Source organism: Oenanthe melanoleuca, chromosome 19 (assembly GCF_029582105.1).
Source record: "Oenanthe melanoleuca isolate GR-GAL-2019-014 chromosome 19, OMel1.0, whole genome shotgun sequence".
In the NCBI taxonomy this organism is placed as follows: domain Eukaryota; kingdom Metazoa; phylum Chordata; class Aves; order Passeriformes; family Muscicapidae; genus Oenanthe; species Oenanthe melanoleuca.
The window spans coordinates 2,723,731-2,746,512 of NC_079352.1; the positions used below are offsets into that span (position 1 = coordinate 2,723,731).

A 22,782-nucleotide genomic window follows, 5' to 3' on the forward strand; every position below is an offset into this window, starting at 1 on the left:
AAACCCCTGGACTGCAGCTCAGGGCAGAAAATTCCCAAGGATGGAGAATTTACAACTTCTGTCACACTGTTTGACCACCTCAACAGTGAAAAACATAAAATTTTTTCTTTTATATAATATTTCTATATTATATATATTATACATTATATATTTATTATATACTTTTTAATATTTGTATTTATAGTTATATTTCAGCCTAATTTGAGAGAGTAAGATACTTGAATTTTTATTAAGTTCCTGTGGTTTTTTTGTGAAAAATTATGTCTGTCAAAGGACAGAAGTTTAAATTAGTGCTTTTAGGGAGAGGAAGGCTGATTTCTGAGCTCATCCATGAACTGCTTTGGGGTTTGATGGGAAGAAAAACAGGCTGAGTGTTTAAGAGGAAAGAACAGGGATAACTTGATTTTATGATGTGCCCTTTTACCTAGGACTAACTAATCAGTTTCAAGCAATTAATCCCTTTCACAAACCAATTTAGTAGTTTTTAATCACATTGATCATCTAATAGAGGACTCAATCCTTGCTGTGCCACTACCATCAGCAGCGTTAAATATTTAATGTATTGGCTGTAATAAGGTGAATGCGGAAAGCTATCCCCGCTCCTGAAACCTCGCCGGTAAGGAAGAACAAAGAAAATAATAACGAAAAAATTTTAAAAAGAAGAAAAATAAAGGAAAAAAAAGGGAAAAATAAAGGAAAAGAGAGGAAAATCTCTCTCCGCGCCGCTCCCCCTCAGGCGCCGCCGCTCCTCCCGCGCGCCCCTCGCGCGCCACGCCCCCTGCGGGCGGCCCCGCGCATGCGCAGCGCGGGCGGGGCGGGGCGGCGGCGCTGCCGCGGTCACGGCCCGGCGGGTGCGCGGGGTGCGCTGCTCGGATCGCCGCTCCCCTCAGAGCCCCCGCTCCCCTCAGAGCCCCCGCTCCTCACCCACGGGCAGCGAGGCCGGGGACAGCCGTCCCTCCTGCCGCCGCTGGCGGAGCCGCAGCCATGGACGAGCAGAGCGTGGAGGTGAGCGGCGGGCGGGCGGGCGGCGCGCGCTGCCTCAGGGCGGTGAGGGGGCAGCGGCTGCGGCTTGTGCTGCGCACCCGCCCGGTTTAGCGGAGCCCCTCGGAGGGTCCCTGTGCCTTGTGTGAGGGAGGGGAAAAAAAGGCCGAGCGGTGGCGGCCCGGGCTCTGGGAACAGCCTGCGGCGCTGCGGGGCTTTGGCTCGGGTGGGCAGGCAGGCAGCAGGTGGGAGAGGGTCGGAAATGAGCGGGCGGAGCGCTGCAGGTGCCGGATCCGGAGGTGCAGGGATCCAGGATGGATGGAGGGATGGGGACCTGGCACACACAGAACCCGCCCTGGCACCGTGGAGGTGCAGAAGTGGCTGTGACCCGGCGGCTCAGACACCTGCTGGGGGCTGTGCCTCAGCCAGGCTGGGAACTATGTAAAACACCGGCTGTGATTGCCTCCTGTAAACGAAAATGGTGCTTTTCAATGGCTCGCAGCTGTTAAAGAGGAAATTAATGTGTGGGAGATGCTGTGGTATCCGTAAATCGAAGATGTCTTGCTTTTGTGCTGATTCACAATCTCAAAGCTGTGGGGCTCAAAAATAGCCTACCTCAAGGACCTTATGAAGTTCCATAGTTACAACCAGAAGTATTATAACTCCTCTATGATGTAAAGCTTCCTTCTCAGTTAAAAATTATCAATATGGGAAGCAAACATTGCATTCAAAATGCTTTTCTCACTTTGGGGAATGTTTAGATTGATTAAATGGGGCAGGGGAGAGTGTAGAAATTGTGGAGCTAGTGCTAATGGTAGACCTTAAAAGAATATAAGTCTTATAAAAGTCAAAAATATACCGAATTCAACATCTCTCATGTATTACACATACCATGATTTAGGAATAGTTTAGTGCCACTCCACTGTCTGCAGGTATGACACCATTTCTTCTGGCAGCTGCTCAACCCCATGTGAACACACTCAGGAATATCTTGGCTACAGAAAGGCCTGCTGCAAAAGAGATAAGACAAACAGAAAGTGTTCCTTGAAGAAGGAGAACAGTGTTATAAAACTGAACTGCAGTGTAGGAGAAGCTGCGGGGGAGGCTTGTGGTGCCCAGGTTGTATCTCCCTCGGAGATGGGCTGAAACCTGGCTCGGTGCCTGGAAAACAAAGGCAGCCCTGCTGTGAGGCACATTTAACAATGGTGCTAATCCCCCTTGCAGAGCATTGCCGAGGTGTTCCGATGTTTTATTTGTATGGAGAAGCTGCGGGACGCCCGCCTGTGCCCCCACTGCTCCAAGCTCTGCTGTTTCAGCTGTATCCGGGTGAGTTTGCTTGGTTTAGTCTATTCTTTCAAAGGTTTGAACTGAAAACCGACTGAGCTTATGAAAATATTCTTTCCTGCAGTTCCAAGGATTCCTTTTTTTTTTTTTTTTTCTTCCCTCCTTTAGTTTCCCTTTCAAAACCTTTTATAACACCCCTGAGGAAGAAGTAGGCAGGCTGTGCATTGCTTTCAGTGGTGCTAATTATAGGCACCATCTGGAATAATTGCTTCAAGGAAGAGACACACAATGATCCCTTCTTTAGCTCCTCCTGAGAGTTGGTGATGACTGTATGGAAGGCAGAAGTTGGGACAGAAATCAGATGCTGACTTTGCACATGGGAAGGTCACAGCATCACCTCCTGTATCCTGGAGGTTTTTTTTACAGTGTCAGGCTGGTGTGGTGTGATCAGGTGAGGCCAAATCTTTCTCAGGGGAGTCTGAGGCAGCAGCTGAATCCTCATTCCTTTGTTAAGGCTGTGATTCCCAGTGTATCACACTCCAGTTCTAAATCCAGATGCTCTTTTGTGTTGCTGTAGCAGCAAAAGGTTCAGCTGAGGTTTCCAGACCTGCAGTAGTATTTCCAGAAATTGGAACAGACATTCATCCTTCGTTCTGGAAGCTCTGACAGAGCTGTAGGTGAAGGATTCATGCTGCATATTAAGGATTTTAGATGACATATTGTTGCTGGGTGGTGAGAGATTATTCATGAGACTCTTTAAATGTAGTAGAGAGCTGACAAATATAAACCCATCAACTGCTGAGCTTTTACACTTGTGAGTTGTAGTGGGCAGGTGAAGTTCTTTGCTCAGCTGTTTGTCCCTGGAGCTTTCTGGAAGAGAAACATTCACAGGGTTCTTGTGGTTTTGATCATTGAACTTCAGGTATTTAATTTGTCTATAAATAACCCAAGAGGAAGAAATAAATTACCTCGAAGACTAATTAGACTCTGAAAAGGATGCTTGTGGTGTCTTTTTCTTTCCTTTATTGAAACATGTTCTTCAGCCTAAGACTCTGGGAATCTGCCAGGTGGGTGGTTTCTAATGCAATATTTGGTACCTCACAATTCTCTGTATAGTTTTAACTGAAGCATCTCTGACTTCTAAAGACAAGTGGTTGCTTGTTACTAAGACACAAATAACAGCTTCTTCTGTGACTAAGTGGTTGAACAGTTAAATTGAAAATTTGTTAAAAAAGGAAAAAATACAGGAAAGCTATAATTAAAATAAATAACTGCTAATTAATGATATAACATATTTGCCTGCAGTTATTTCATTCCAGTCTGTTTAAAAAGGTTTCTCCTTTTTCCATCACAGCGTTGGCTGACTGAACAAAGAGCTCAGTGCCCTCATTGTAGGTAAGGTATTTTTAATATCAGGAATTGGGTGGATTGTCCTGTTATGATCAATCTCCTTTGCAGTGCAGGTTGTACTAAATTTATAAGCTTGATTTTTTTTGAGACCTACCTGCTGTTTCTATAAAAATTGGCCATGATATAATACTTCTTCTAAAGTGCTTGCTAGTTTTGTTACAAGCTGAGCAGGATCTTTGTTCTTCCCACATAGCACTACTGTGCACGTAGCTGGTGTAACAGGAGTAACTAGAGGGAATTCCTCTTTATATTCTTCTTTCAAAAGTCAGAGCCCAGGAGCTTCAGTTTTCAGGGTGAAAGTGTCCATTTTTTATGCCTGTAATTCATGTGATGTGCCTGTGCAGCCATTCTGTGAATCATTGCAGGGTGCAGTTCCCACCTCTCCCCAAATGATCAAAATGACTTAATTTTTTATTTCCCTTGGAGTAACCAGTACAATTTCTGCTCTTTTTTTTTGCCTGTGACTCTTTTGATAATCTAGAATTGAACTGAACTCACTTCAGTGCTTCTCCTTTAGCTCCTGGAGCCAGATTCCTGCTCTAACTGTGCCATTCTTCTTGCAGAGCTCCCCTGCAGCTCCGAGAGCTCGTCAACTGTCGCTGGGCAGAGGAGGTCACACAGCAGCTGGACACACTTCAGCTCTGCAGCCTCACAAAGCATGAAGAGAATGAAAAGGACAAGTAAATGGACTGTTCTTTGCATCAAGTGTTTTTGTGGTTTGGCTTATAGGAGCTAATTTTAGTCATGTACTCTCTGTATCTGTGAAGTGCTTCTGGAGAGAATACTGAAAGCAACGTTTATCTTACAAAACGTTTTTATTGACTACAACTGGTTTTCCTGCAAAAGATGTTTAATGCTTTACTTGCAGCATTGTGTAGCAAAACAAGTGAAAGGTTAAACTGAGTTAGTAGAAAATTCATAGCTGTTTTCTGTGAGTGATATGTGTATTTTTTCGTTTAAGGTGTGAAAACCATCATGAAAAGCTCAGTGTTTTCTGCTGGACCTGCAAGAAGTGTATCTGCCACCAGTGTGCACTTTGGGGAGGAATGGTAAGGGGAGACTTGCTGGAATGCACACAGTGTGAGGGACTACAGACTTTGTGTCTGACAGTGGTTTTGGAAAACTAGAAATGCTCTGAAGCTGCTGTTGTGGCTCTTGGATTGCCATGCAAATACTGCAGGTTTAGATGTGTTTATTATTTGATAACAGTGCATGTGAAACATGATACTTTCTGTTCATAATTTGAGAAGGAAATGGGATTTTTGACAAAAGCAGGTCAGAATTACCTTCCTTGTTATAAACTTCATAATGTTTTGGACAAATTCTGTATGGTAGGGGAGAGTTTTGTGGGCAAGGGAAGAGGCCTTGCTCAGAAAACACAGCTAATGCTTGTTTAATTGTCCTGGCCTCTAATCTCCAAAGCTATTAAATTCATCAGTGTTTATCCATCCAGTTGGGTATTTCAAGGAGAAACAGCTGTTGCTGTTTGGAATGTAAGTGGTTAACAGAGTGCTCCCTTTGTTTGGGAAGGGTATCTTAATAATAATCATAAAAATAAACCTTCTGTCAATATTTGATTTGGTAAAGGATTGCACAGTGAATGAAGCAGTTTATTTTTGGAGGACTCTTGAGACTCCAAATAACTCCTGACAGGAAGCTTTGATGGAATGAGAGCCAAATTCATGACTTCTTACAAAGGGAAGTGAAAGACTGACTTCCTACATACAATCTGCTTTGGAACTTTTCCAGAATGAGTGATACACTCGTAGGCTTTCTTCCCTTCTCTTTCAGGAATTTAATAGGAGTGGAATAAAGTGGAAAAGAGATGCTTTATTATTCACCATCTCCTCCTCCTCCCTTTTTTTTTCTCTTTGAACAGCACGGAGGACATACTTTCAAACCCCTGGCAGAAATCTACGAGCAGCACGTCACAAAAGTGAATGAAGAAGTGGCAAAGCTGAGGAGAAGACTCATGGAGTTGATCAGTTTGGTGCAGGAAGTGGTGAGGAAGTTTTCCTGTAGTATTCCAGTGGCAAAGGACAGCTGTACAGTGTTCCTGTTAGAAGGTGGTGAGATTATCCCATAGATAGACCTTTTTGTTTTTTCATTTGACTCTTTTATAACATGTGGAGAGATCAAAATATTCTCAATTCTGGTTTGGAATCAGGTAACACAATTTTTCTTTTGAGGTGTGCTATTTAAAAGCAGCAGTTGCACAGTTCATTTTTGTCAACACTTAAAGTGTATTCTGTCATGCTAAATAAGTACAAAAATGCTTTATTCTAGCAGCTTCTTTTCTATTTTCTAGAGTAATAAACTGTAAATGTATTTGAGCCTGCAGGATGAGCAGCTCACCAGTTGGGGATTTGTTTGTGCACCTCCTTTTTCTTTCCTGTGGGGTAAACATGTCAAAAATCCAAATACTATCAGTGGGAATTCCAACAATTGGATGCAGTTTGTTTCCCATGAAGGGTTACTTTTGTGTTCTGGTACATTTATTATGTGAAGTCTCTGTGCAGATAAAATCAGGAATTTTTGGAACAGGTTTCTGTATGATTTTTGCCTGTTGTTCAGGGGCTTATTTGCCACGTGCAGTGGTAGATTTGCCCTTCTCCAGCTCAGATGTGACCTTATAAACACAGATGTGGTGATAAAAGGCTGAGAGTTTGTGAGCTTCCCCTGGCAGGGAGAAGGATGCTGGTTTTATCCATTACCACAAAACTTTCCTGTTTTTATCACGTAATTCTTGTTACCACAAAGAACTTTTCTGTGCTGCTGAAGTTGCAGAAGAGAAACTGCCAGCTGCATTTACAGGTCTGATGGTAAAGAATCCCCAAGTGACAAATCCCTGTGTGATTTTGCTCAGCTTCCCAGTTCACCTTTGGGCCCTCTGAGGGATCCAGTGAAATCCTGACTGCTCCAGGAATGGTACTCATTAAAAACAACATTCCTGTTTTCCCTCCTAGGGAATTTAGGGACACTTAAACATTTGTGGGGTGTGAGAGAGGGGAGCCAAGGTGTGGCTCAGTGGGCAATTATATAGTTAATTATTTTTAAAACAGCAGCTTCTAAGTCTTTGTAATGCCCTCATTGTAAATTAGCAAGTTTCGAATTTCTTTAAAGATGAAACTTGCAAATTTATGCCTCATAGATTCATTACCAGTATTTTAGCTTTCCCTTCAAACCGAATTTTAACAGATTTCTAGTTTCCATTTTCAAATTACCAGACTGTGCAGCTGTGGAAGGTTTTTGTCCTGTGTGCCGCCCTGCAGGAGCGGAACGTGGAGGCCGTGCGCAGCGCCAAGGACGAGCGCGTGCGCGAGATCCGCAACGCCGTGGAGATGATGATCGCCCGCCTGGACACCCAGCTCAAGAACAAGCTCATCACTCTCATGGGTGGGTGTCCAAGAAAGGCAGGAGCTTCTCTTTGAAATGGAGAATGTAAACCCCCTCCCTCTAAATTGTTATAGTTTTGAAATTAAGCGGGTCTCAGGCAAAGATAGGGGAATGAGGAATAACAGTTCTTTACTAGGAAAATTAAAATAGAAATACAGTACTACAAAGAGCAGTTCTCAACACTGACAGAGTCAGAATTCAACCTGACACCCTGTCAGTCAGTCCATTAAATGGTGGCTGCATCCTCCTGCAGTGGCAGATGTGGGTCTGTTGAAGCAGTGGTGCAGTTTTCCTCGGAAGATCCAGGAATGATGTGGAAAGGTCTAGCTTTCCTCTGGGAACTATATAATAACTTGGAAAACATTCCCATCTAGCTGGAAGTTGCTTAGCACCTTTCAGCTAAAGTGCTCTTACTTCATAATTTATGTTGGTCAAGAAGTGCATCTTTGTAATTTGGAAAGTTTGAAAATATATCTTTGTAATAGATACTCCTTCTAGTGTCATTTTAATATCAGAGGGGCTTGTCTTGATAGGAGTCAAACTTGCTTTCCTTTCTGTCCAGAAAAGCACCCCAAAACAGCAAACCTGCCGTTTCTGGGACACAGTGTTTTGTTACTGACTTAACCTCAAATGAATTCTTCAGTATAGCTCTAATTAAAAATGTAGACTTGCTTTTCAAATCCTTTCTCAAACATTTAGAAAGCCTTTACCGTAGTATGTTCTGGGCTTCCAAGTGAAAACACAAAAAGGAAAGAAACAGCGAGTAAGTTTCTTAAGAAACGGTGAGTATGTGTTTTGGGGTTTTTTTAACATCTTTTCTTTAAACAGGTCAAAAGACATCACTTACTCAAGAAACTGAACTTCTGGAAACCCTGCTTCAAGAAGTAGAACATCAGGTAATTATGAAAAGAGATTAAATGTTGTGCAGATAGGCCAACTGAGGAGGGATCTTTCTTACTTACTTTTTTATTTAAAAAATATTAATTGATGGATATTTCTGGAGGATGTATATTATCATTGGAGTGGCCTGAGGTTGCACAATTTCTTAAAAATAAGTGTGTCTTCTAGAGATATTTAAAGGTGTTGTGTTGCTTTAAAAATTACTTCAGGGATTAAAGGCAGTATCATACAAAATTACCCAGTTTTATGTAAGTTAGTTTAATCTAAGGGGAGTACATAGTGGCTGTTGAAACTTGCATTGTGAAATTCCAAAAAATAAAATAACCCAAAACCTTCAAGCTCCATTTTGACATTATGTTGTAGGTAAACTTTCTGAAACTGTGACAAACATGCAATTTAGTTTTTTAAAAACAAAAGTGGATAGAGCCTCTGATTTATTTTTTTTACTGAGCTAAGGACTTTTTCCCTCACAGTTACGGTCCTGCAGCAAGAGTGAGCTGATATCCAAGAGTTCAGAGATCCTGATGATGTTCCAGCAGGTCCATCGGAAGCCCATGGCCTCCTTTGTCACCACTCCTGTCCCCCCAGACTTCACAAGGTGAGTGTTGCACTTCTCTTCTGTTTGTTCAGTGTTTAAAAATATGTTTAAAGTACCTGAGAGAGGAGTTTCCTCTTAACTTACTCCTTGTAGTAAGCTATGCTGCAGGTAGGCTTTTCTATCCTAGCAGGGCTTATTTTTGTAGTCCCTGCTGGGGAGTCAGAACAGTGGGTTCCAGCTCACAACATTTTTTTTCTCTCTTTTACACATAGTTTACTCATTTGTCCTTTTTTTTCTCTTATTATTGGGTCATTCAGTATATAATTGCCAGGCTCTCATGAGACGCCTCTGCAGGTCACCTTAATTCAGAATATACAGCTAAAACCACTTCATAGCACAGTTCTTTATCAGAAGAATGCTGCTGGTGCTGGGTTCTGAGGAAGCCTGTGCTCAAAAAATGTCTCCAAAAAATGCGAAGTCAGAGAAGTCTCAAGAATTCCTCAGCAAAAATTGGTTTGGCTGTGTTTTGGTTTAAACTTGAATGTTTGTTTTCCAGTGGCACCAAGGTATTGCCTCCTAAGTAGGCTTATAAGTGGAATTATACTTCAGTAACCCAGTGTAGTTCTGGTGGGTTTCAGTGTCTCTGGTGACCTAAATAATCTAAAATTCTTCTACAGATGGCAAAAGTTGGGATTTTTTTATGCCATGTTATTCAAGTGTAATATACTAACTCTTTTCCCCCCACAGTGAATTGGTTCCAGCCTATGACTCAACTACATTTGTCTTGGAAAACTTCAGGTAAGAATGTATCTTAAATTACTGTAAATATTGGCAGCATCCTTCTGTTCCTTGTACATGAGATGTTATTTAAAAACACAGAACAATCTCTACAGAAAACTGTGAGATGTGGACTAAACAATGTGAATTCCATTGACAATCTCTTGTCTAGCAGGTGAACAATTATTTTCCATGCTGAAGACAATTCTCTGTGCAGCTCATGGTTTTGCTTTGTCCCAGTCCCAAATATTTGCCGTGCTCTCTCCCCAGTACCCTGCGGCAGCGTGCAGATCCTGTGTACAGCCCTCCCCTGCAGGTGTCAGGACTGTGCTGGAGATTAAAGGTTTACCCGGTGAGTTTTGTCCTCAGCTGCACTTGTCATCCATCCCAGCTCACTCCCAGTAAGGAATCATCAGTTTGGCTCATGGAAAAGAACATTTTAATGAGTTAATCACCAGCTGGAGAATTCCCTCTCTTCCTCCACATCTCCAGTGAGAATGTGCTCAGTATAGTTTGGTTAATTTAAAAGCAGTTAAAGATAGGTCCTACTAATATGGCAGAGGAACTTTGATGGATATTTTAATGTCTCAGGAATTGTTTGCAGAACTGAGGTATAGAGTAACTTACTCTGTTTGAGTAAAACTTATGGGGAAGGTGGGAGGAGGACCAAGCATTTGTTCTTGACTCTGCATCCAGCGTTCAAACTGGACATTAAAATGTGCATTTTGCTTTGTCCCTTCAGTGGGCTGAATATTCCAGTTTGTGAAGCTTTGGCCATGCTGGAATGTTGATCCCTGAGCTGGGATCTTTCCACATTCCCTGCTCTAATCAGTGCTGCTCCAGCTGTGTGGAGAAGGAGGAGTTTGCTGGTGGAGCTCCAGCTCTGTCTTAATTTTTGTGGCACCCTTGGAGAACTGGCTCCATAAGTTAAGCCCTGGATGCCCAGAGCTGTATTATTGCAGTGCAGAGGTGGAACTGTGTGCAAGTATTTTAAATTCAGGATTAGCTACCTGAGCTATGCTGTCAGAAGGCATTAAAATTTATTTTTTCAATGGTAAGTTGAAATGTTGCTTCAAGCTGGAGGATTCAAGTTGAGCCAATCTTCATCCTTGATTCAGGTGAGTGTGCTGGAGGCTTTGCTGTATTTTTTCTTGACTTCTGGTGACTCTAATATTGTTTCTCAGTAAACTTCCCTAACTTTTCATGTTGCATGGGATTTTTTCTCAACAAATTGCTCTTTTCTCAAAAATTAAGTAGCTTTTATATATGACTGTATATAAAATATTTCAGAACTAATGTTTAACCTAAAATAATGTTTTCCTGATACATTGTTTGTCTATTCAGACTTCCACTTAATCAAATACCTAAAGTGTTAATAGAGTAATTAAAGCTTTGTCTTGAGATTTGTATCTGAGATACCAATACTACTCTGTGAATGTTTTTGTTGATTCATGTTACAGTAGGAGGTCACTGAAGACTAAAAATCACAACTATAACATCCAAAGCAGATTCCTGCTGCAAATCCAGTGTTGATTGAAGCTGTTTTCTAAATTTTTCTAAGTCTTCTGTATCAAATTATTTTGGTTTTTAAATTCTTTCTCTTTTTTAACTTCCTATTTTTAATCAATTTCTCAATTTTATTTCCAGGATGGAAATGGAGTTGTTCGAGGCTACTACCTGTCAGTGTTCCTGGAGCTGTCTGCTGGATTGCCAGAGACATCTAAGTAAGCAAAGCTGCAGGAAGAGCAGATGTTGGGCTTTTTCTGTCAGAGAATGCAAAGCCCTTGGGGAAAAAAAAAAAAAAAAACCAAAGGAAAAATGCTTCTGAGCTTTAATCAGGCACAGAGATAATATTTTAAAGTTGCTGCTCAGTGACTTTCTTAAGATACAAAAGAAGCTGCTAAAACAACTGATAAGAGTACTTGTGTGCTAGTTCAGCCCTGTTCCTGCCCTCTTTGATTTTTCACTGTTTATTTCAGTGTTCAGTAAAATTTTAAGCCTGACACCCGTTCAGCTGGGCTGGGAAGCGCAGCTCTTAAACCACCAGCAATTCTGACACCTTTTGATCTAATCCCTGTCACTGTCCCCTGGCCAGGTATGAATACCGTGTGGAAATGGTTCACCAGTCCACCAATGACCCCACCAAAAACATCATCCGGGAATTTGCCTCTGATTTTGAGGTTGGGGAGTGTTGGGGCTACAACAGATTCTTCCGGCTGGACCTGCTGGCCAACGAGGGCTACCTGAACCGGCAGAACGACACCGTCATCCTCAGGTGCTGCTGCCCTGGCTGCAGGGGAAAGCTGGGTTTCTTCCTAGATTTTGTATTTTTTAATTTTATTTTATTTTATTTGTAGAATTAGTTTTAAAGTTGGAGAATTCAATATTAATAGAATCGATGATTTGGGGTATAAGTATTAGAAAGTTATTTAAAATTTTTTAAAAATGTCATGTTACATTTAATATATATTTTCATTTTATGAACACATTTAATACATATTTTCATTTTACAAACATATATTCAATTCATATTTTCATTTTATAAGCACATATCAGTATATATTTATATGTATATAAATATATATATAATGACAATGACATTTAATAGTAATGTATATCATTTTAATTTAATAAGTCAATTTTTTTGAGATATATATTGTGTCATTTTATTATTTGTATTATTTACTATGTATAATTTGGTTTTTGAGTAAAGATAATTTTATGAATTATTTTATAATTTAAATTGGGTTTTTTAAATAAATTTTTGATATATATCACTGGGACTTTTTGTTTCCTGTATGCAAGGATTTAGATTGGGCAGGATTTGTTTGGTTGTTTTCCTTTGCAAGGATCATCACAGATCTACTGCTGAAATAGGGAATAATTAACCAGCTGAATTTAAAATATTGGTGACGTGTTTTGTTCTAAGTGAGTTTCACTCTCAGCAGCTTTTAAAAAGGAAATGTGCCAGAGGGAGTTACGGAATATTTTAAGTGTATCTTTCTTTGAGGAGTAGCTGCTCCTCATTAATGAGGTTAGAGACCTGTTAGCTACCAGAATTAAAGGCACAAAGTACTTTTCTCCCCTTCTTCAGTTGTAGTGATCACTGGAGAACTTTGGGAATAAAATAAAGTCCTTCCTGCAGAACTGTGGCCAGTCAGGGTGTTCAGACCCTGAGTCCACCAGGACCTGTTGTCTGTTCAGTTTATTTTACCACTTATTCAGGTTTTTCTGCAGGGCTTTATGGATGGAGGGAGGGACATTTAAAAACAAACCTCAAACCAAACTAAATCCCTCCAGGAAAAAAAAAAAAAAACCAAACCAAAAAAAAACCAACTCATTTTCAAATATTTTCTTTTGAAGGTTCCAGGTGCGCTCACCAACCTTCTTCCAGAAGTGCCGGGATCAGCACTGGTACATTGCTCAGCTGGAGGCAGCTCAGACAAGTTACATCCAGCAAATAAATAACCTGAAAGAAGTAAGTGGGGTGTTTGTGAATGTAAAATCACCTTTAGAGTGTATCTGCAGGTTAAAAAAGGTGCTTGATTTGCTGCTGCTGCTCCATTGTTGCCTTCTGTGTTATTTTTGTGATTTTGCAGAGGCTCGCGATTGAACTGTCCCGCACTCAGAAATCCCGAGGGGTTTCCCCTCCTGACACTCACCTCAGCCCCCAGAATGATGAGGGCTCAGAGACAAGAGCAAAGAAACCTGGACAAAGCATTGAAGCACTGCTTGAGAATTTCACTGCTCCAGGATTAGCAAGGGAGAACAAGGAGGAGGAGGAGGAGAAGACTCAGCAGGAAGACTTTAATGTAGGAATTCTGTTTCCTTCCTCTGTTGATGTGTAGCTTTCTTTGATAAGGCAGCAATAGAAACAGGGCAACTTGTGAATTGTAAATGAGGTTTATTTTCCTTGCTATGGAGATAGGAGATGACACACACTTGAGAGCTGTGAGTGAGAGGTGACTCCTGAGAGATGTTCCAGAACTGAGCTGAAAGATCCCACCACAAAGAATTTCCAAGTAGGAGCTGAAAAATCTGACTTGTGTTTGTTCCCAGTCTTTAATCACTGCAGTATGATGGTGGCACTGGGGACAGAGAGTGTCTGCTCAGAGCTTTTGGGGATGCATCAAGGTGCTACTGAATGTTTCTATATCAAACACCTCCTGTTTTTCCTGCAGCACGAGCTCTCAGATGGTGACCTGGATATCGATCTTGCTGGAGAAGATGAGGTGAACCACCTTGATGGCAGCAGCTCTTCAGCAAGTTCAACAGCAACCAGTAACACTGAAGAAAATGACATTGATGAAGAAACAATGTAAGTAACTAAAAATGCCTTTGTGATCATCCTATACCCATGGGAGTCCTCCTTATTCCAGTGGAAACTGAGTAATTTGCTGGGGTGTGTGGGATTCCAGTGTGATTTGAGAGGTGGTTCCTATACTGGGAACAACACAAACTCGTGGAGTTAGTGCTAAACATTGAATTTTTGGTCAGCTAATTAGTGTCTTTCTGATCTCTTTATTTATGTTGGTGCTGCATTCTGTCTTTGACGAGTGACAATCTGTGAAGGTTCTTTCCCAAAACATGATTAAGGAATCTGTCTCTGCACTGTAACAGAGCAGAGGTCTGGTACTGGGAAGTGCTGTAGTAGTAGGAGAGTGGTGATGAGGACAGGTACTTAAATTAGGAAACTCAGAGCTGATGTCAAATCCTGGAATCTTAATTAAAACATGAGAATGTGTTGCTACACTTACAAACAGGAGTTTGCAGCATCACATTTTGCAGTCTAGGTACATATGGCACTTCTGGCCTCCTGCTTAACGAGACAGTCATTTAATTACTACACTTCCTTTGTTCAGTCTGGGTAGCTTGGAACGCAGGAAATGCAATTTACAGCACTTTATGTTGTTAACAAGAGCTGAGGAAAGCTAACAGTTGTATTCTCCTTTTTCCCACCCTGATCATCCCTGAAGGTCTGGAGAGAATGATGTAGAATACAGCAGTACTATGGAGCTGGAGGATGGAGATCTCATGGAGGATGCAGCAGCTGCTGCTACTCCTGGAGCATCAGGTATGAAAAACGACTCCAGAATTCCCATCAAAGCAAAACACTGCTGGATTCCTTCCCCTGCTTCTCTTGGAAGCAATGCCAAGCTCTGTGTTCTGCAGGCAGTTCTATTTTGGGAACTGCTGCATCATGTGGTTTGTACTGATTATTGCAGTGTAGCAGAAACACTTCATTGGTTCAATTAAAAAAAAAAAATAGGGGGGGAATTATCTGAATGTGCTGGTTTAAAAATGATGTGAAAGTTTGAAGGGCAGCTTTGTGCCTCTTTGGAATTCCTTGTGTCCAGATCAATAGGAGGCTGACAAGAATTTTTACTGATGTCAGTGTGACCTTTGAGTGGGTGACATGTTCATTTGGGGTTTAGTGCACTGCAAAACCCAAAGAATATGGAGGGAATGGAGCAAGAATCCTCACAAGTCAAACAGAAATGCATTTGAAATGCAACATGAGAAGGTGTTTTGGGATTTTTTTGCAGCCTGGAAACATCACAGCCCAAATGAGCCACAAGATTCTGAAAGGAATGTGTATCTGTATGGAATATAGAGAGATATTATGGAATCTGAGTGTATTTATTTAGGACAAAGATACCAGAAGTGATATTTGTGCTGCTGTACAAGTCTGTTGGTGCTTGAAAGACAGAATTCCCTGTTTCAAAATTCTGGAGTTCAGGAAGGGACATGTTTGTCTGCTTACTCCCTTAGAGTAACTCTAATCTTTGTATTGATTTGTTAACAAATATGTTCATCAAGAGATTTTTATAAAAGGTATGAAGTGAAGCACTTCCCCCTTTCCAGTTGTTTTTATCTTACTCTTTAATTAGAAATGCATCTAATTGCTTTCAGCATCCAGAAACACCAATGTCTCCTTAAGTTTCATGGGATGAGTTCATTCCTAACCTACTTGTATAAATCTTGATTATTTTGCCAGGGAATAAAGCATCCCTGTGTCCCACAGCTCCCACCTTTGTGTCTCTCTGCTCAGGTACCAGCCACAGCTACAGCAGTGCCAGTGGGAGGCCCTCGAGGCGGGGAGCCAGTGCCCTGGGCTCCACAGCCAGCAGCAGTTTGCTGGACATAGATCCCCTCATTTTAATCCACTTGTTGGACCTGAAAGACAGAAATGGAATGGAAAACCTCTGGGGCCTTCAGCCACGTCCTCCTGCCTCTCTTCTGCAGAGCAGAGGTAACTACACCACATGTCTGAGGGTTAAATTCTGCCTGGAAATGCAGAGCATGGCTGAAAAGCCACTTTTGTGGAAGGGGTGGGCACTGGAAGCCAGCACAACACACAATTCTGTGCTGAGGCAGCAGCAGCTCCACCTCTCCCTGCACACAGCTGGAGTGGCTGGGAGTGCTTGGAGCACAATGCAAACCAAAAAAATAAATCCTGGAATTTAGAGGCCATTAGAACAAGAAAAATGTGAGTGGTTGTAAGGACTAAAAAAAAAAAAATAATAAAAATCTCAGGAGTCAAAAGTAGTGATGGCATTTAAATAATTGAGGAGTATTTGTGGTTTAGTTAGGACCCTTGACCCAAAAATACCAATTAACTCCATGTGCAGCAGCAGAGCTGGCAGCCCTGGCTCTTCCTGGAGGTTGCTTGTTCCTCTGGTAGTGAGGAATTAAATTTATTACTGAGGTTTGATTAAATTTTGTCATGATTGACACTTATTTGAGCTGCTGGCCCACAGCCATTTGGTGACTTTCTAGAACAGAAAGAGAAATAAATGTCCCTTTGCTACAAGTAATGCTTGGATTTGCTGCAACAATGCCATTGGTGGCACTGAATTGAAAAGCTGGCTCAAACTCTTTATTCCTTTGTCATTAGCTTTTTAAATGGAGTTACATAAACAGCCATGAATTTTCAGTGAATGTAATCCATATTTCCAAAATTGGAAGTCACTTCTAGAAGTAAAAAATAAAAAAAGGGAACAGCACATGAACTGTGAGTCCCAGTTCAGTTTTTTTGCTTTTGGAAAAAGCTCTGGACAAAAGGAGCTCAGGAGAAGGCAGTGCACTTTGTGCTGTGCCACTCAAGCAGGGTGAAGCTCTCCTGTTGTGCTGAGCTGTGTGAACCTTCAGCTACTGAACACTCAGCCAAAATCACCTGGTTCATGGAGCTTCCCTTGGGATTTGACTGTTCCCAGACCAATTGAACTTGGCCAGTGAAGACAAAGTTGCTGTTGCATTTGGAGTTTGCCAGACCTCACCTCCTGAGGTGAAGGTTTCTAAGAGCCACTTGACTTTGGAATAGCTGAATTTGGAGAGAAACACAGAATTTGTGACACTTCAGATAGATCCAGGCTGATCTAATTCCAGCTGAGCCACACAGAGATTTATTCAGGTATTGGCTGCTCAACATAATCTTCTGTGAGGTACTTAAGGAATTCCATCCCCAGCTGCAGATTTCTCTGAGTTCTCTGTTTTATGAGATATTGGTGGTCTGAGAATCTTCTACACACAGTTAACAAGTTTTATAAAAACAGACGTGCCATGAGCTGGCAGCCTGGCCTGCAAGGTGGTAGCTCAGGTGTCACCAGAATTCCTGCAGCAGTACTGGGAGCCTGGCTTCTCCCAGTGAGCAGGACTGGGAACAGAGCCTTGCTGTCCCAGCAGCATGGCAGTGCCTGCAGGCACAATGTGTGTCCCTCACTTCTACAGCAGGACAGAAGGTGCAATTCTCAGGTATCCATGTTTATTTGGGAATGGTTTTCCTTACCTGCTGTGTTCTCTGCCTTTTCCTTTGGCAAAGCCTCCTCCTATTCCCTGAAGGATCGAGACCAGAGGAGGCACCAGGCCATGTGGAGGGTGCCCCCAGACCTGAAGATGCTGAAAAGACTCAAAACCCAGATGGCAGAAGTTCGGAGCAAAATGTCAGATGTGAAGAACCAGCTGTCTGAAGTGAGGAGCAGCAATGGGGAGGGACAGCCCAGCTTCTTCTCCATCGAGCAGGGGGCCCTGGCTGCCTGTGGCACTGACAGCTGCAGCAAACTGCAGGAAATTGGGATGGAGCTGCTCACCAAGTCTTCAGTCAGCAGTTGTTACATAAGGAATTGTAAGTGCATGGAGAAGGGGGATTTAATCACCTTTACAGTGGTTCACATCCCCAGTTCCTCACACTTGGGTTCAGCTGGAAGCTCAGAAATGTAAAACCTGCCCTGCCCTTGAGTTGCTGAAAGTGATTTCAGCCCTTCCCTTTCAAACACCAGACTTTACCCCACAGGCACTGCCAGACCTGCTGCAGTGACAACATTCTGAGGTTTAACCCAGTGTCACCCTGGGCTGAGCTGGTCACTCCTTGACTGCTCTGCACCAGGCCCATGGGAACTGGGGTGCTGCAGGGAACAAATTACAGCAGCCCAGACTTGCTGAAATCTAAAACACAAGTAAGCCAGGATTTGGGTTAGTCTGTCATTTATACTCTTAATGTGAAGGAAGCTGTCTGAAGGATGTTTCAGGTGAACAGGACTGGCAGGAAGGTGTGGAAGGATTTCATGCAGGACTGGGAGTTAACAAGCAATGAGAATAACGTGGAGCTTCACTTAGAACACGAATAAGGCTTTGACTGAACACTGGTCACGTTTTGACACTTTGTTGCAGCTGCCGGTAAGAAGAGCGGCTCGGCCAAGCCCCTCCGCTCGGGAGGAGCCGGGAGCCTGTCCCTGAGGAGAGCCATGGACAGCGGGGACGGGAGCCTGCGCCCGAAGGGGGACAGCCACCCTGCCGAGGGTACCTGGGCCCTGCACTCCGGGGGGAATGGCCTCTTCTACAAAAGCTCTTTGATTTGGCAGCTGGAGTTTCCCTTAAATTTGCATGGGTTCTTTTTCCCACCCAGTGAGTGTTAGTGTGCCTTGATAGCTGGGCTGGGAGGCAGCAGCTCACATTCACTGAGCAGAACATAAATACATGTGTTACCTTCTGGGCTCTTAGGAGTGAACTTGACAGAGAAAATCCAGGATTAAACACACTGAGCCAGGTTTAAATTGTGATTTGGCTTAGAGGGAACTCAAGGACACTCCAGTAAGAATTTTATGGTGCTGCTGCTCTGGAGTTGCAGGATGCCCTTCCTTTAGTGCAAGCACAGGGAAAGGCCTGAGCCAGAGATGGGGTTTTGCTCCTCTGCAGCACTCAGAGGAGCAGGGGAGGTGCCCTGATCTGATCGTGCTCTCTGTGCTCAGGAGGCCTGGGCAGCTCCAAGCTGGGGGCTCGGCCCCACAGGGCCCTGGCTGGACCTGAGGTGCTGCCCAAGCAGGAGGAGAGACCCTGTGAGGGATCAGACTCTGAGCTGGGAGCTGCTGCTGCCTTGAATGGCTTGGCTGCTGTGGAGAAAAACAGAAAAGTTGGTGCTCTGGGGTAAGAGTTTCTTCATTTTTCCTCTTATCTCCTCCCCCACCTTGCCTTGATCTACAAAAAACCCACAATCTCCTAAAACCAGGTGCTTGTAGCATGAAAGAGAAATTACTTTGAAGTTTACTTGGTTGCTGCTGTTCCCTCTGGACAGCAATTTTTGGGTTTATAACTAGGTTACAAGTTGTCTTTTTTTTTTTTTTTTTTTTTTTTTTTTTTTTTTTTTTTTTTTGTCATTTTTCTTTTATTTTGATCAGCTCTGGCTGGAGTTTGACACTTGGAGTTGAAAGGCAGCCCAGGTCTGCTTTCCCACTGTTCCATGCTAAACATCTTCTAACTGAAATTTAATCACTTTTGATTTTCTCATTTAAGTTGATGTTTTTCACTCTAACTTGACTTTTCAGCTGTTTCATCATAATTCTCTGTTGGCTACCTAAGCAAAGTTTTCAGGTTATTTTTCCTAAATAAGTAGAGTCACCTTTTCTGGAAAATACTCAAACTTTTTAAGGTTTTTTGATTGATTTAGAAATACTCAAATGTTAAAAAAAGCTGGAAGTTTAGGTGGGTGTGCAGGAGACTTAAACAAAGAGTAAAACTCAACGTGGCACTTAAAGGTTTTGTTTCCACAACTGAGTTAAGGCTGAATTTCTAACGTGGGGTTTTGTGTTTCTCCTGAACTCTTTCCCAAGCTCAAACTCCAAGGGATGTCGGCCAGAAGGAGCCCAGTCTGGTGGCCTGGAGGGCAGCTGTGAGCCCGGGGAGCTGCAGGGGCTGGGCTCTGAAGGAGCCTCTGCAGCAGCAGAGGAAGGTAAATTGGATCTGGGGGGGGGCAGGAGCAGCGTGGCCGCGCTCCGGGCGCTGCTGCTCCGCCTCTGCCGCGGGGAGCAGGGAGAGAAAAACACCCCAAAAGCTGCTGCCATGGCTCTGGGGCTCTGCTGTAAGGTGGCAGCTGGAGAATAAATCTGAGTGAGGACACAAAATCTCCGTGTGGCTGCTCTTGGGGCTGGCAGTGGGGCCAAGCAGCTGCTTTTTGTACCTCGAGACAGCTCCAGGTCTTTGCTTTGCTGCTCGGTGCAGTGGCCTTGGGAGGAATTTCATATCTAATTAAAACAGTAGCCAGTGACCTTGGCTGGGAATTGTGCTGGGAATTTCAGGGACAGCCTGAAAAGCCACACCAGAGCCTGTCCAGCACTTCATTCCTGCTGGGTGTTGTGGTGCATAATCCAGTTTCCTTAGAGACTTAAAGGAAAGTTTTCCCTCCTCCCTTCCTGCATCCTTTCCATGCTGGAAAAAAATAACACTGCTTTTTTTTCCCCTTCTGAAAGTCCACATAGAGTTTTTCTTATCTTGCTAAAACTCTCCTGCCTTCCACCCCTGCACTAATTTGAATTTCAATGACTGGATTGTAGCTCAAAGCCTATATTAAGGTGCCAGAATCCATCTCGAGCTGCAGTGTGCAATATTGTGTGGGAGTTGGCATTTACAGAAGGTCTCTCAGTGACAAAACTGAATTTCTGCTCTTAGTCACTGCAGCGTGATCGTGATGTGCTCCTGCAGTTCTGCTCTCAGAGCAGGGAGCCCAATAGGAAAACGCTTAAGAAACTGAAATACTTCATTGTTAAAAACCCCAGGAAGCAAATGTTACAATTTTTTTCCCTTCAGAGGAAAAACTACAGTAGAATTGGCCCCTCACTTAGCAATGAGTGTGAGCCTTTAGGAAGTAGAGCCAAGCAGAGCCTGTGTTGTCCATGGAGAGTTGTGTCTGCCCAGTGCACACCCAAGGTCATCACCTGCAGTCACCAGCAGCTCTCTTCTGCTTTGGAGGGGAAATTTGTTGTGTGAGACTCAAATGTGCTATTGCTGCTTGAAGGCTCTGGAAGATCCAACTGCCCCATGGGTTGTGCTGCCTTTTAGCTCTCAGAAAAGCAACTTTTATTTCTGTCCCAGTTGCAGAGCAGACTGAGCAGCTCAGCTGGTGACACAGGACAAATCCAGCTGTGTTGAGGGCTGCTTTGTCAGAGCCCTGAGTGCTTGGACAGTTCTCCTTCCCTCTGTTCTCCTGATACCAAATCCCAGGAGCTGGCAGGAGCTCTTCCATGGGACAAAGACATTTCAGCTGTGCAGATCCCAGTGCCATTGTTTCTCTTGCAGCTGGGGTGTGTCAGAAGCACGTCCTCCACCTCCTGCCAGGGATGAGCAGTGACAGTGACATCGAGTGTGACACAGAAAACGAGGAGCAGGAAGATGCCACCTCTCCCTCAGAGGTGTTCAACCAGGCCTTCACTGCCCAGCCCTCCAGTGAAGGTAGAGCTGAGAGAGCCCCTCTTCCCAAACATCCCAGTCTGTCCAGAGCTCCTGGGATGCAGATCCCTGGGGAGGCTGGGGAGGTGTTAAAGCTCCAAGTGCCAGTAAGATTTGGAGCTCTTCTCTTGGGATCCCAATTAAAAGAGCTCAAAACAGGAGAGGAAACTCTTGCTAGCCTTGAGAAGTCAGTTTAGGTGAGTCTCCTGGGAAGGGCTGGAAAACCCAGAGCTCCAGTTCCCAGTTGGAACTCCTGTGTGCCAGGACTGGCTCTGTAAGTAGGCTAATTCCAGGGAGGCAGCCACTGCCTTAGACATGGATTTGCATCTTAATTGGCAGGAATGTGCTCCCAGCACTTCAGTGGAGCTTCAGAAAGTCCTCAGGTTAAACTTTCACTTCCAATGCAGTGGATCCAAGCTGTGATGCCGGGGGGTGAAGGTTTGGCCGACTGAAGAGGGGGATGGAGCATTCCCTGGCTGCTCCAGTGCTCCCTGGGAGGGTGACTGGGCTGTCTGGTGTTGTTCTCACCCTCAGAGCACTCCTCAGTGTTACCAGACGGGGGCCAGGCCACTTCTGAGGATCTCAGCTTTGTTCCTGGAGATGACAGCACCAGGTAACAGGGAGGGTTCTCCTTGAGCTGCAGCCAGGGAGCCACTGCTCGTCCTGTGCCAGGATCCTGAGCTCCCTGTGCCTCTGGGGCAGTCTGGGAGGGAGGGAGGGCCAAGCTCTGAATGCTTCCAAAACTGACTGGGTTGAAGTAGCTGGCAGAAAATTTTAACTCCTAAGTTGGTGTTTGTTTGAAGCTTTAAAATTGCTCCAGCAGGAGAGTTTTCAGTGCAAACTGACTTTGTTTGGAGCAGGTAGAGCACGGGCTGGAGGCCTGAAGACCCATGGCTGCATCCCTGGGAGAGGTGTGTGCATTCCCTGGAGCTGAGCCCGAGGGCTGTGCCCTCTCCACCCTGGTTCTCCTGCCTTTGTCTGCCCTGCCCCCGGGGCACAGAGACCTTTGCAGGGCTGGCACTGCTGCTGCAGCTGCCTCAGCTGCTCTCAGGAGCTGTGGGGAAGGTGCTGAGCCCCGGCCCGGGGGATGAGTGTCCTGCTGTGCCACTGGAATGAGCAGTGTGTGACTGTCCTGTGCAATGCTGGGGGAAAACAGCCACCACTCCAATTGTTTTCCCCAGTTGGTGACGTGGACCAACCACACCCATTGCCAAACTCTTTGTTCGTTGCATTTTGAGCTGCTGAAGTCATTGTGAAGCTCCTGGGAGAGCTGATGCCTGGTTAGTGACAAAGCATGAGCCCTGTCAGAAGTGCCCCCTGTTGTCCTGTGTCCGTGTGAATGTGCTCTACAACTCCTAGTTTAAAACTGTTTGCACTTTGTTAATAAAATGAATGTTGAAATCTTAATTTTAGATGTCTTGTGTGTGGATAAGTGAAATGGTGGAGGCTGTCAGGGTCAGCTCCACTTGCTGCAGTACCTGGCTGTGCATGGAGGGACTTTTCCTGCCATCCACCTGTCACTTTTTTCCTTAATTATTCAGTGAAAAGCACTTAAACCCCTCTGGGATTCTATTTGTAGAAGCCAGACCCAATGCTTAAATCTCCTTGATTCAAACAGGAGTGGAGAAGGATGCTGATTTCTCCCCAAGGTTGCTTTGTTCCTCAGCTGCAGAGGGAGCAGATCCTGTCCCACACCCTGGAGGTGCCCTGTGAGTGTTTGGGGCTGTGGTGGTCACTGCACACAGCTCAGCTCTGGTCATGGGGCTCTGCCTCCTCAG

At 44.0% G+C, this 22,782-nt stretch overlaps 1 protein-coding gene across 1 annotated transcript; it reads left to right on the plus strand.

Moving 5' to 3' along the window:
• Positions 1–792: 792 nt before the first annotated feature.
• On the plus strand, positions 793–22,411 carry TRIM37 (tripartite motif containing 37). The gene is made up of 25 exons (XM_056506951.1): positions 793–1,005; positions 2,206–2,307; positions 3,620–3,660; positions 4,239–4,355; positions 4,637–4,724; positions 5,555–5,677; positions 6,948–7,071; positions 7,900–7,967; positions 8,445–8,569; positions 9,257–9,307; positions 9,557–9,638; positions 10,934–11,010; positions 11,382–11,561; positions 12,650–12,764; positions 12,886–13,098; positions 13,468–13,604; positions 14,263–14,360; positions 15,339–15,539; positions 17,109–17,411; positions 17,957–18,085; positions 18,535–18,709; positions 19,393–19,511; positions 20,855–21,007; positions 21,539–21,617; positions 21,865–22,411. The coding sequence occupies exons 1-25, from the start codon at positions 985–987 to the stop codon at positions 21,866–21,868; spliced, it is 2,925 nt and encodes a 974-aa protein (XP_056362926.1). The 5' UTR covers positions 793–984; the 3' UTR covers positions 21,869–22,411.
• Positions 22,412–22,782: the final 371 nt, after the last annotated feature.

Excerpts from the sequence above, each read along its gene's own strand:
- TRIM37 (XM_056506951.1), top strand. The coding sequence starts at position 985 with ATGGACGAGCAGAGCGTGGAG. Across the intron at positions 4,725-5,554 it reads GTGCACTTTGGGGAGGAATG|CACGGAGGACATACTTTCAA; the intron begins GTAAGGGGAGAC and ends CTCTTTGAACAG. Across the intron at positions 7,072-7,899 it reads CAAGCTCATCACTCTCATGG|GTCAAAAGACATCACTTACT; the intron begins GTGGGTGTCCAA and ends TTCTTTAAACAG.